This window comes from Calonectris borealis, chromosome 3, assembly GCF_964195595.1.
Source record: "Calonectris borealis chromosome 3, bCalBor7.hap1.2, whole genome shotgun sequence".
In the NCBI taxonomy this organism is placed as follows: domain Eukaryota; kingdom Metazoa; phylum Chordata; class Aves; order Procellariiformes; family Procellariidae; genus Calonectris; species Calonectris borealis.
In genome coordinates, this window is record NC_134314.1 from 96,254,641 (window position 1) to 96,268,485 (window position 13,845).

The following is a 13,845-nucleotide window of genomic DNA, read 5'->3' on the forward strand; positions in this document are numbered from 1 at the left end:
TATATAAAATACCTTTTTTTCCAGTGCTGAATGTATAAGCTAGGGACACTATAGTGCTACAGTAATTCTTAATTTGTGCAGTTGTTTTTATCACTCTTAGTACAAAATGCCACAAAATAAACCAGACCTAAATCTCTCATAAATCTAATAGCAGTGTTGCACTTCAGATGCACATTTTTAAGTGGCTGCATCATTTCTTTAATTCAAAACACAGCCAGCAGGCTCAGTATGACCTGGGAAGTTCTACAAAACACTTGCAGATTTATTCATCTTTTGAAATAGTGCTGAATTTATATATTACACCAATGCCCGATGGCCAAAACTGAGATTTGGTCCCACACCATGTAGGGTGCTCTACACATAAAAAAGACACAATCGCTGTCCCCAGACGCCTTACTTGAATTCAAGTGTTGCAGTGCTCCAATGTAACGTTCCGTCTTAATCTTCATGACTATCCCTGTTGCTGCAGACCACACAATGACTTCAAAGCAACAATCTCCCTATTCATTTATGTGGGCTCCTGGTTCCACAATATTTTTTAATGTCTTTATCCCTATAAGGCAAGGCAGTGCTGTCACCCTAGGTTACAGATGGGAAACTGAGGCACAAAGATACTGTTTTCCAGATTTTTATATTTCAGTTCAACCTTATTCAAAATGAATTAAGTATGCCAGTGCCTAAGTTGCACCGATCATAAGTCTGATGCTCTTAAACGTCTAACACTCCTTTGAAAGGAGAGTCTAGACTGAGAAAAATGTACTCTTAACTTTCTGAGGAGCAGATAGGATTTCTATGATAGAGCAGGTCTCCTAGTGTTTGCTCCTTTAAGCCTGAGTCTAAGGACAGACATTGCTTTGTAGACCTCTGGCCTTCTTCCATCCCTTCCTCTGTTGGACATCGGTTACTCTTCCTGCATGTTTTTCCTTCAAATAAGAAGTGATTTGCAGTTATGCATTTTCTAACAAACTTCTCATCTTGGCTAAAAGTGATGGGTACAATACACATTTACTGTCATTGGTGTGTGTTTAAGGGTAATTTATATTACAGAAGAGGATGAAAGAATGGAAAAGCTGCTGCATTAAAACCCACATAACTGTCTAAGCATACCCAAGTTCACTTGGCTCTGACCTTTGCAAATTGTATTGTACTTTTCTAGAGGGACAGTTATAAATATCTTTTCTTTGGTGATTAGCTCACAGCGTCAAAGGAAGTGCCCACCTGAGTGGCACTCAGGATTACAGAATCACAGAATGGTTGAGGTTATAAGGAACCTCTGGAGGACCTCTTGTGCAACCCCCCTGCTCAAGCAGGGCCACCTAGACCCAGTTGCCCAGGACCATGTCCAGATGGCTTTTGAATATCTCCAAGAATGGAGACTCCACTACCTCCCTGGGCCACCTGTGCCAGTGCTCAGTCACCATCACAGTAAAAAAGTATTTCCTGATGTTCAGATGGAACCTCCTGTGCACCTTCAGATAGTGCCTCTTGTCCTCGCACTGGGCACCCCTCAAGAAAGCCTGACTCTGTCTTCTTACACACTCCCTTCAGATATTTGTACACATTGATGGGTTCCCCCCTGAGCTTTCTCGTCTCCATGCTGAACAGTCACAGGTCTCTCAGCCTTTCCTCATATGTGAGGTGCTCCAGTTCCTTAATCATCTTGGTTGCTCTTTGCTGGACTTTGTCTGGTATGCCCATGTCTCTCTTGTTCTGAGGAGCCACAACTGGACAGAGTACTCCAGGTGTAGCCTCACCAGTGCTGCATAGAGGGGAAGGATCACCTTCCTCAAACTTCTGGCAACACTCTTCCTAAAGCAGCCGAGGATACCATTAGCCTTCTCTATGGCAAGGGCACATTTCTGGCTCATGTTCAATCCTGTGTCCACCAGGAACCCCAGGTCCATTTCTGCAAAGCTGCTTTCTAGCCAAGTGGCCCTAGCGTATCTGGTGCATGGGGCTATTCCTCCTTAGGGGCAGGACTTGGGATTTCCTTTTGTTGAATATCATGGGGTTCCTCTCAGCCTGTTTCTCCAGCCTGTCAAGGTCCCTCTGGATGACAGCATGACACTGGTCTATCAGCCACTCCTCACAGTTTTGTGTCATCAGGAAAATTGCTGAGGGTACACTCTGCACCATCATACAGATCATTAATGAAGATATGAAATAGGATCAGATGTTAAATAGGTTGTGGACTAGTATTGACTCTTGGGGTATACTACTAGTTACTGGTCTCCAACTAGACTTCATGCCACTAATCACAACCCTCCTGGCTCAGCCATTTGGCTAGTTTTAAATCCACCTCACTGCTCATACAGCCCATAATTCATCAGTTTCTCTACCAGGATCTTATGAGACAGTGTCAAAAGCCTTAGTGAAGTTCAGGTAGATATCTACTGCTCTCGCCTTGCCTACTAACCTAGTTATTTCATCGTGAAAGGTTGTCAGGTTTGTCAAGCATGACTTTATGAATCCGTGCTGATGACTCCCAATCACCTTCTTTTCCATCACGTTCCTGGAAATGGTTCCCAGGATTAATTGCTCTGTCACCTTCCCAGGGATTGAGGTGAAGCTGACTGGCCTGTAATTCCCTTGGTCCTCCTTCTTGCCTGTTTTGAAGTTAGGAGTGATATTTGGTTTCCTCCAGTCCTCAGGTATATTTCCCAAGTACCATAATTGTTCAAAGTTAATGGCCTCACACTGACATCAAGCCAGATCCCTCAGCACTCATGGATGCATCCCATCAGTGCCCAGGTATATCCAGTTTGCTGGATCGAAGCAGCATGAACCATGGATACATGTAGCCAGCCAAGGGACCTTATTATGTGACAGTAGTTTAAAAAAATTAATTGCAGTTCTCAGAGAAATTTTAATTTCCACTTTAAAAGGCCCCACTCTCAAAACGTGTATGTATAAACAGAAGATATAGATAGCAATCTATTATGAATAGGACAGTTAAGGAGAGTGATGAGGAAAGAAAAGTTAGAATGAATAAGCAACTTAAATCAGAAAAGGGAAAAAAAACAAAACAAGAAAAAAACAAGAAAAACAAATAAATAAATTAAAAAAAAAAAAAAAAAGCAAAACAAGCTTTCCTCTCACTCTGCCTAGAAAGAGATGAATCCTGGTTCTGTTCCAGGTGAAATAATATCATTATCTTGACATCAGGATTACTAAAAACAGTGCAAGGACAAGTCAGAGAGAGAGAAAGAGCTCATTGGGAGCACACATAGATCAGTAAAGCAATGGTGTTTGCCTGTGTGTGATACACGACTCCAGCACAGGCCCCTGTTGTAGGATCTTTTTCGATATGAGCACATATCAAGGCACAAAAAGGAAGCTCTGAAATACCACTAAGAGTTAAGTGCATGCTCCATTAAAGAGGCAACACTCCCTTCTGCCAATGATGTGACAAAAATAATACAACATGTCACCTCTGAGCAGCCTCAGGTTATTGATTTGGTGCCAATGTTAGGGGCAGTTGTTGTCTTTGCAAGTTGACATTGGCCAAGCTGCCTCTTTGAGACGTTCGCACAAGCTGTCACTCCCTTCTCTCCAGCTTCTCCTTCTCACTCTGGGAAGCCATGTGGAACAGAGTGCTGATCCAGGACCGTGCTCATTAGATCAGTATCAGAAACATGCATCCTGAATCCATTGAAAGAGATAAAAACTGCTGCTAGCTTCAGCAATGTCCCTGAGACAGTAAATACAAGGGAAGGTCAGATGGGGGAAGCAGAAAAACAGTGCTCCTCCTGCTAATCCTCATTATGATGGCACTGGTGTATCCATAGCCAAACTTCAGATTCTGATACCATTTCAGCTCAGTGAAATCAGGAGACCCAACAGACAACACTTGCCACTATCTCCCACACCTTTGAATTTTCATGGGGCCATTGCACCCCATCGCGGTCCCCTTTGCACCTCCTGTAAGTGGAAGACCAAGGCTGGGATGGAAGCGAGAATGGGACTGGTGTCCTGGGTAATGGTCAGGAGAGATGTTAATATCAATGGGGAAGGAAGAACTTCTGTTTTCACTCTTCCACTGTGAGTACAATATTCATGAAAAATTCTTAGCAGAGAATGCAGCAAACTTTTGTCTTTGGTGCATACAACATTTCTTTCTGAAATGGCAGGACTCCTTCAAGCTGAGCACAGTCAGTGTGCCTCAGTCCTGGCATACCAATGTATCTTAACATATATTAAGTGCCCATCATTTTAGTAGCTAAGCAGTATCACATCCCATTTAGCACATACACAGCATTTTATAGAGCAGAGTGCTGTAGAAACCCTTTTCCCTTAGGTTTTTCTACATGCTCATTGCAGTGACATGCATCTAACCAATTAAAGCAAAACAGCTTTAGTTAATTAACTCTAAGGGACTGAGTGGTTCCCCGGCTGAAAGTCGTAAGAGCTGGTTTTGATATTATGAGTGCCACTGGTTAACTCTCAGATGCTGGACAATTCACTTCATCTTCCCATGCTTCATTTTTCCCCAGTGCAAAATGTAAAGAAATAAAATTTGTTTTCTTTGGTGAAGTGCTTTTGAAAGCTGTGAATGAAAAGAGCTATGCATCATCAATGAACCCTCAAAAAGGCCCGATGGGAGATTTATGGAAATAGCAGTGTCCTCACTGTGCTTCTGGAAAACTGAACCACAACCAAGTAAAGCAAGAAAGGGCCAAAACCTCACTGAGAGGCAGCAGTGGGGACAGGATAAGAATTTAGGGTTGCCTGACACCTTGTTCCTCCAGACCAGGCTGGCAAGATGGGTTCTTTCTCTCATTTCTGCCCATGCCACCCGATTCTCACCCCTCCAGCTACTAGATTGCATGTCTTCGCTCCTGCATTGTTCGTTTTATTTACACTGTACATCCTCCTCCTCAGCAAATCGACACATCCAATCATTTCCAACACCTGACAACCTCCACTAATGTCTTTTTCTGGTTAACATCTCTTTCTTTTTTTCATTGCTCATATGACTAGACACATCCTTCAGATTTTTTCAGACTTCCACCGGGCTCAAGGTCTTAAATACTGTTGAGTTTTTTGCTAAAAGCTTTGCCTCAGGAAAAACTGACACTAGTATATTTCCTTTCATTCTATTCCTATTACTCTATCATTACCTACTTTTATTTTATCCTGTCATTCTACCTAACTCCACATAGTCGCAAGTCCCAAAGCTAACACACCAGTTCCACAGTACATTAGCCAGAGCAAGGCAAATGATTTGCACCTGTTAATTGATTTGATTATTTCAACATATTTTTATAATTGAGGAACGAAAGTGAACAGAACTGAATTTCCTCAGATTTTTTCAGTATTTGAATAAATACCTTTTTAAGAAGATGTTCTTTGGACTTGCTTGTCAATATTTCTTCTTTTGGCAAAGAGTGGATAAGTTTGGAGCAGATAAATGTATCACTTTATTATTTCTGTTCTACAACTGATTAAGATAAAAGTACTTCTGGCACAAAATTTTGTCCATGTCAACTAAACATTCAGTTCTGAAAACAACTTTAAAATTAGATTTCATTGTAGGAGGGTGAGCAAAAAACATCACATAAGCATTTACTACCTTTCATTTTGACTTTCTCAGGTTAAAGAAAACTACGCTACGGTAAAGAAGAAAATGGCAAGGTCTGTTCTGGGATCTAGAGGCTGAGTATCATGACTTGACTGGTGCCTCAGCTCTCACTGCAGGCAGTAGGAGAAGGACAGAGTAGTTTGCAGGCCAGCAGATAGTATCTCCAAGCCTACCAAGGAAATCAATGACTTTGGCTATGTTTTGGCCAGAGATTGCTCTCAAATTGTAATCAAAACCCAAATCCCATTATTCCTCTACCACTTTCTTCACTGGCTTCAGGACACTTGTAAAGCTATAGAAGTTTATGTGTTTGGTTCTACTTTGCCCTGAGATTCTAACTTCTGCTGGTAGCTCATATATACCCAAAGACACACTTCAGCTCAATGTATCTGATACTGCTGCTTCTGCAATAAAAAGGCAGGAAAGGGTGGTTTCTAGGGATTCATCATTAACATGAACACAACACAACAATCATTCTTCCAAGACAGAGGGAAAAAACAGTAACACTGTTTTCCTGTTCTGTTACATAGTTTCCTAGCCATTTTTGATTCCTAAAATTTATTGCTTCTTTCTTTTTCATAGTTAGGATCACTGCAAGAGTGACGCTTTTTTTACATCATTAAAATTTGGAGGAGTTGTGGAACTGGAGGAGCGTAATGAACATTCAGGGCTTGCTTTTGAAATTATCTCTATCTCTTCTTGCATTTAATATGGCATAAAACATTAAATGCTCCACAGTTGACAGCCATTACTGTTATGTAAAACAGATGTTAGTGAAGTAAGAAACAAGCTCTTTCATATAGGTGAAAAGTCTCTTGCTAACAACTCCAAATATTGAATCACAGAATAATTAGAGCTTGCATTACGGGTAGACAGCACAAACTTCCTCCCACGTTGCTTCCTCTCTCACCAGTATGTTTCAGTCCCACCTACTGGAGGTGGAAACGGAAACTTCTGACTTCTAGCCTGTCAAGTTCTTCTTTCTTTGTTAAGCCTAGTAAGGAGTTTACCAAATGTGGTACTATTTTTTCCTAAATTGGAAATTTTACTGAAAATAGCTGTTGTTAGAGAATGAATACTACAGAGATTTGTAATGTATGACTTAGAAAAGTGATGAACAGACCAACAGATAAACTGACAGACACCATGCAAATTTATTAGACACTGCTAATGCTACAGATGGCAGTGGCAGTGCTACCTCAGTTCAAAGTCAAACCAGTGACCTAAGAGTAAAAGCCTTCATATCCTGCTTTCCTACCCTTGCCACCATCAGAGAACAAAACAGCAATTGCATTTACCTGTAGATCAGGACTTCATCATCCGAGCAATTATACTGCAGCTGATACATTTTTACCCGAGGGGCCGACTTGCTCACTGTCCACTTGACCAAAGCTGAGGTAGTGGTCACATCTGACACCAGGACAGCCCTTTCTGGCGGGCCTTTTGTTTCCCCTCGATTAGATTTGCTGGAACTGGTGATGTCTGAGAGCCTGGATTTCGGTGGGGCTGCTCGGCCTGTGCCATTACTGAGATGGGGGAGCTGAACAATTGAGAGCTCAATTGTTGCGGTGGACTCTCCAGCAGCATTGGCTGCTATGCATGTGAAAGTCCCGTAATCCTTGGAGGTGGTGATAAGGATATCTAAGGTGCCATTTTCATACACAGCTGTCCTCGAAGAGTTCCCAATGAGATGGTCATCGGGGGCCACCCAGTGAATGATGGGGGTGGGATCCCCAATGGCTTTGCATTTCAGTGTGGCAGTTTGCCCTTCTAAAACCAACAACTTGTGAGTATGTTGTGTAATAAGGGGAGGCTCACAAATAAATTCTTCCTCCTGTACATACCAGAAGTACCTTCCCTTTAGACCTGGAGGAGAAGCACAAGTTTCCATATCATCATCTCTGTCAAGTCGCCTTAACCACAGTAGCTCGCAGTTGCAATGCAGCGGGTTGCCCCCAAAGCTGAGAGACAAAGGTGGAGAAAATGGGGTAACGGCTAATGGAATTACTTGAGATCTGGCAAATATAGGGTCAGGGGGGAGCTTCTGAAGTCTGTTGGATGTTAGATCCAATCTGGCCAATTTCTGAAGATCTGCAAATGTCCCCTCTGTAATATAATCTATCAGGTTATGATCCAAACTGAGCTGGTGCAAGTTTATCATCTTCCTTATAGATTCCCATGGAATGCTTCGGAGGTTATTGTAGGAAAGGTCTAAGTCTTCCAATGTCAGCAAAAAATCCTCAAAGGCTTCATCAGAGATGCTGCTTAGCTGGTTGTTGTTTAAAATCAAATGCTGAAGGTTAATTAAGCCTCTCAAAATATCCTCTCCAATGTCAGGCAGCCTGTTGCTGTCCAGATGTAAAGACCGAAGGCTCTCCAAGTCAGTGAAAGAGTAGGGCTGTATGTAACTGATGGTGTTTCTGGACAAAGTAAGGTCAACTAGTCCAGACATATTGGCAAAATCCTGACGGCTGATATTAATAATAAAGTTGCCCCCAAGCCGGAGTTCAACAGTCCTTCGATCTATGTCTAGCGGTACAAAAAGGAGACCCTTGGAGGGGCACAAAGTCCCCAGTGATTCAGACAGGTTCTGACAGACACAGTATTTTGGACAAGCGTTGACCATGACAGCCATTCCAAACACCAGGATGCTGCAGAGCAATTTTTCCATGGTAAATCACGCAACAGTACCTGCAAGACATGAAAAGAGTTACAAGGAACATCAGGAGTTATGCTATAGCTACCTTTCCTCTTATGTTTTACCTAACATCTACTTCCAGAGAGACTTCGCAGTGCCTCCTCTCAGGAGTCACACCTAAAGTGATCAGCATTCTGGGATGGGAACTTTAAGTGTTAGAGCAACATGTTTCCCCACATAATGTATTTCTTTCTAAAAAATAAGTGGTTTTCATTCAAAATCTGAATGGGATAGCAATTGTTAATGCTTACACTTGGTAATAGGGTCTTGTGACTACCTATTTTCTCATTACAGTTTTACATTTTTTATTGGGTAGCTGGTAGAGGACAAATCCTGCTGTCAGATTGCATGGCTTACTTAAAACCCTGAAAGATTTCATTTGGAATAGTGCCTGCTTCTTTGAGGGTAGAAGCTGTCTTATAGTAATTACATATTGCTGCATAATAATGTGGAATTAGTCTTAGGGTTGAAAGAGCTGATTTTATGGATAAAAATAACGGCATATTTACCCTTCAGTAATGCGGTTAGTAACGACCGTGTAATTATCTGGCCAGTCCTGGGGCAAATCTGTTCACTTGCCCACCCATAATAAAATTCATGATAGGTAGCATAGGAAGCAGAAATTGCATGCATAATCATCACCTGGATTCACCCTGCGCTCAGCCAACCTATGGGAGGGATGACATTGTCTAGCTCCAAAGAGAAGAGATGCAGGGAAAATCTGTGCTACCTTACGCTCCTGGCGAACTTTCTGATGCTCACACACTGCAATCCTTTCAGTTGTAGTGACAGTGGGGTTCTCGCCTGCGTCCACGGTTCTCCCTTGCATCCTGCCTATTTCTCTTCGCACCATTATCTCCCCTTTTTTTCCCAACTCTCACATGTTTTTCCAGCTTGACCTGTAAGGTATATGTCTTTGAAGAATAAACAAAATGTATTTACAGGCTGACTTGGAGGGCCAATTGTGGCTGGGAGAAGTTGTAGCCCTGTTTCAGCTTTGGGAGTATCTTTTTACATAGGTTCACTGACCTTCTTCCCACATGTGCAAGATATAGGTAAAATTGTTTTCTTTCCGTTTCTCCCTTGCCCAGACCCTGCTATCAAGGAGGGCCGAGGAATCGGCAGATCATTCATTTCTAAGCCTCATTCTCCCTTTGAGGAAAGGGGCAGGTTGACAAAGAGCTATATTTTTGTGAGGGATCTCCCAGGCTTTTTTGCCAAGACAGTGTGCCCTAGTCTCCAAACCCCGCACTTGTGGCAGTAACTGCAGGCACAACTCAGGTTACAATTTCCAATGTGGCCGTTTTGCCTCAATTTAACCTACATCACCCCACCATGTAACTTCGCATCACTGTCCTCGGTCCTTGGTATACACCATAACCCTTCTCAATCACGCAGGTTCCCACACACTTAGCAGCTTTTGGAACGTGTGTTTCAAGAGCAGTCATGGCACAATAAGAGATGAGGCACCCTCATGCTTCATCAATAGCCCCTCCAGTGCCTACGCAGTGGATGGCAGTCACCTGTGTCTAAGCTGGTTTTCTTAATGCTGTACACATGATGGGATAATACACAATGTCTCAAAATGACTCCAGTAATTAGTACTACAACGCCACGCAAACTTTAGCAAACATATGACACAAGAAACATATTTCACAAAAAAGTCACATCGCAATTATTTACAGTTCACCACATAGCTGAAATGACAGTTATGTAGATGTTTTATAATAATTAAAAGAAATCATAGAGGTTAGTTATTAATCCCACAGTAACACACACCAAACACAAACCAAAACCTATCACTTCAGTAAATTTTTTTAAACTGTTTAAACAGGTCTTGTTCTACCTCCCTGTGAAAGGAAAGAAAACAAGGGCCCTATGTTTGGGGCTCTGCCCAAAGGTGGCCGATTCCTCTCCTGTGTAAGGTGGTTTGGTTTCCCCTCTATAGAATATGTGAGATGACTCAGAAAGAAGGAGCTGTAGGAATGCAAGATGTTATGAGAGCTGAACTATGTATAGCATGTTCTTTATGGCAAGGTTTTCTGCATGGTATGATGTTAGTAATTATATACCGTTATTACTATTTCATAGGAGAGGAAAGGATTGAAGCATCTGTATTTGCTGAACTCTGCAAACAAGATGAAAGCGAGGTACTTTTAGAAAGGATGGCTCGAGAAGAGTAATCTTACCTTCAATAGTAAATAAAAGGCTACTGAATAAAATGTTTGGAGATTAGCAAGTATGTTATTGATGCAAATCTGCTGCATACTTAGCAAAGAGCTATAAATATCCCTTACATTATTATCAATTGGTAGTTTACTAACAGGCAATTGGCTTTTTGAATCTTAATTATAATTGTGTTCTGCAGCTTTAATTTAGTGTATTACCCTACCAGCTGAAATGATAAACAAAAAGCAGTTTAAAAGGGGGAGAAATAGATACAGTTAATTAGTAATAAGCCCTTTCATATCTTCTCCCTCATCTATATTCGCACCCACTGAATATCTATTCAAAAATGTGAATGCACACTTACAAGAGCAGTGTCTCCTTTAAGTGTCCCAATTCTCTAACCACATTTTTTCCAGATGCTGTTAAATATCACAGTGCTTTGGGGAGATGGTTGACTCTAAGCATCAGAGTGAAAAGTGTTTGTAAAAAAAAATGGGGGGAGGAACAGAAGTTAATTACAGAAAATAGGGACTGCAACACTGAGAGGAGGCTGTGAAGCAGGAGATCTAAATGGCAAAGTAAACCCTGATGGGGAAACCATCTGTGGATGGTTTGAAAGCGCATCATCTGCCTGTGTGTGCTTGCATGTGTGCATGAAAAAGACACAGCAAGCACAATACGTGCTTTTACCAGCAGGAGGACAAGTCAGTAACAACCGTTCTAGGATGGAAATATCATGGCTGCTGTCATTCCCCTTACTGAATGCATTTGAAAGTATTAATATAAATATTGGTTGTTTGCAGAGGAAATTTCTAGCCTTTGTGATCTGTTGCCAGCATCGGTATTTCAAGATTCTGAGCCGTGGTTTTCTCTACAAGGTAGTCCTGAAGTGACCAGTTCACGACACAGCAAATATGATACAAACCCAAAGGGCTACCTATAGGACATTGAAGAGAACAGAGGTGGGCAGGGCTCCTTAAGGAGAACATCTGGGGTTTTCATAGGGCAGCTGGTTTGCCTTTTTCTCTCCAGACAGACAAAGCACCGGGGCCACAGATGAGGAAAGAATCTGTGAGTCTGCGCAATTATAATCGTATCTTCTAAAACCTAGACTCTCCCACAAAGTCATGGAAATCACTAATTGCAAAGAGGATGGATGTACAATAAAAAATTGTTTTGATTTCAGTTCCGGTAACTTTCATATAAGACAGAAAACAAAGTGTCAAGTTTAGGATCTGTTTTGCTGACCAGTTTGCTCACCTTGTTCCCAAAATCTCTTGTGACCTGCAACACCAAGCATTTTATGGGCTCCTAGTGGTAGCCTTGTGATAAGCTCACCATTCTGATTTACATTTTAAAGGTATCTATCAGCCAGATAAAGTAGATTTCTCACAGCAAGTCAGTAAATCTGGCAGAGTTCCTGTCTCAGCCCAAGTGAAAAATAGCCCCTATAGTCCTCTTATAACATGGATTGGTATGAATTAATATGTGCAAGAGTCATAAAACTCGGTGTTTTCTATTCAAATTTTCCTCATAAAGATACAACTTCTGAGATTTGGCATCTCATTTCAGGAATGTCTCTAGGGTATTTTTTAATTCTATATCCATTGAGCTTTGCATATAAATTCCAATAACCTTTGCGTACCACAGCACCAAGTACAAGGTAACTGTCAGACAAATTAGCTATAGCTGCAGCATACAGGCTGGAAAAAAAAAGACAGACAAAAAAAAGGAGAGGTGGATAGATAGTGGCTCTGATTCTATTGTTTCCAAATGCCCTGGGACCCAACTTCCAGGGACTACATGGGTGAGTTCATATACTTTTCTTCAGCTTTGCAGGTGCTGTGGAGGAATTGGATTTTCTTTTCTGGGAGCTGCCCTTTTCCTTTTTCTTAACCTTCTCTTATCTCTGTTTTCAGTGAACCTCCGTGACTAGGAAATCTACCCCCCAGATACAAAGCTTGAAGAACTGCAGCGATGGGTGAAGTTTCATGCATATTCTCTGAAGCAGTTTAATCTACAATATGCAAAAGGGAATGGGAGCCTGTCAGGACAAAAATTACTCCTTAATCCCTTGCATTGCCAAAAACTGTGTGGGAAAGATAGGTCTCATGTACTCCCTGATCCATGCAGATAGTTTATGCCTTTCTCGCCAAGGGATGACTATGGCAGTAAGGAACGTAAATGTCTCTGCATCTGAATCTGTCCTCAGTACTACATACACTGAAACATGGGTTGGCTGTTAAGCCACTGCTAACTTTGTGAGCATCTGCGAGACCATTCAGGTGTTTAAAGTCAGGTACGTACCTATGTGCTTACAGGCTCAAACTCAAGATAACTAACACTACGTTTGTTTAGCTTTTGTCTTTTGCATTTGCCTAGGTTGCTGCACTCCTCGGGGGTTAAGCGGCTTATCATCAGGTGTGCATATGTACAGTACAACTTAGATTTTGGCTAGGCCTTTTTAGGAGCTAGTTTTATTGAAAAGAATTAATAGCCCTAATGTGTGAAGTGCTTGCTTTCTCCAGCACCTTACATTTTATAAATCCAGAGGGTGAATATTTACAAGCATACGCTTCTTCAGGTATTTGTGGCTGTCTTTACTAAACCTCACTCATATTAATTTGACTGATATTGCTTCCACGGTAACAGAAAAAAAGGAACTCTGGGTGAATTGTAACAAATTTGTCCTTTGTATAACTTCTTCTTGAATACTGCAGCCATAACAAGGTTGCAACCAAAAATATTTTACTACTCCAGTGCCATCATGAGGTTCATTTATGCGGTTTGCTTCATTTGAGTGCTGTTCACTTATTTTCACCTTCCCAAGCAGTTGGGGTCTGTCCTACTGCTTTAGGCTCCCCAGCCCTGGAAGCAGTCCTAGTTTGGTAGCATTTAGGAAGATCTATGCTAAGGAGGTGTATGCCTCCAAAAGAAATTGACTCATAGGATGGTCTTAAATGTAAGAACATTTCTGTTATAGTTGCAGTCTTTAAAGAACTAGTGGTAACTGGATCCAGAACAGAGGTAAGGGTAATCCATAAAAGGCGATTTTCAAGAGGGGTCACTCTGTGGAGGCTGATTTAATCCATCCAACAGATCCCCAAAGAAATAACCCAATATTTGGGCAGGGCTATCTCAGACAGGAAGATATCGGTCTCTTTCAGTCTTTCATTGGCAAAACTTGTGTCTATTTGTGTGTATTCTTGGGAAGCTTTTCTTTATTTTTGATAATTCTTTCCTGATCTTTCCGTGACACTAGTCATGTTATTTCTTTTTTTAAGTACTAGCTTCACCCAATTTCTTTACCATTCCCAGGACTCAAGCAATGCATTTCTCAAAAGCCCAAATTATCAATGTTGCTAATGAGGTGCAGAGTTAAGTCAGGTGTAATTCA

At 41.5% G+C, this 13,845-nt stretch overlaps 1 protein-coding gene across 1 annotated transcript in view; it reads right to left on the minus strand.

Moving 5' to 3' along the window:
* Positions 1-13,845, minus strand: part of LRFN2 (leucine rich repeat and fibronectin type III domain containing 2) — a 163,023-nt gene that overhangs the window by 36,716 nt on the left and 112,462 nt on the right. Inside the window, exon 2 of the mRNA XM_075146823.1 lies at positions 6,880-8,272. Within this exon, the coding sequence (XP_075002924.1) occupies positions 6,880-8,252 (1,373 nt within the window). The 5' untranslated portion in view covers positions 8,253-8,272. The remainder of the gene's footprint in view (positions 1-6,879; positions 8,273-13,845) is intronic.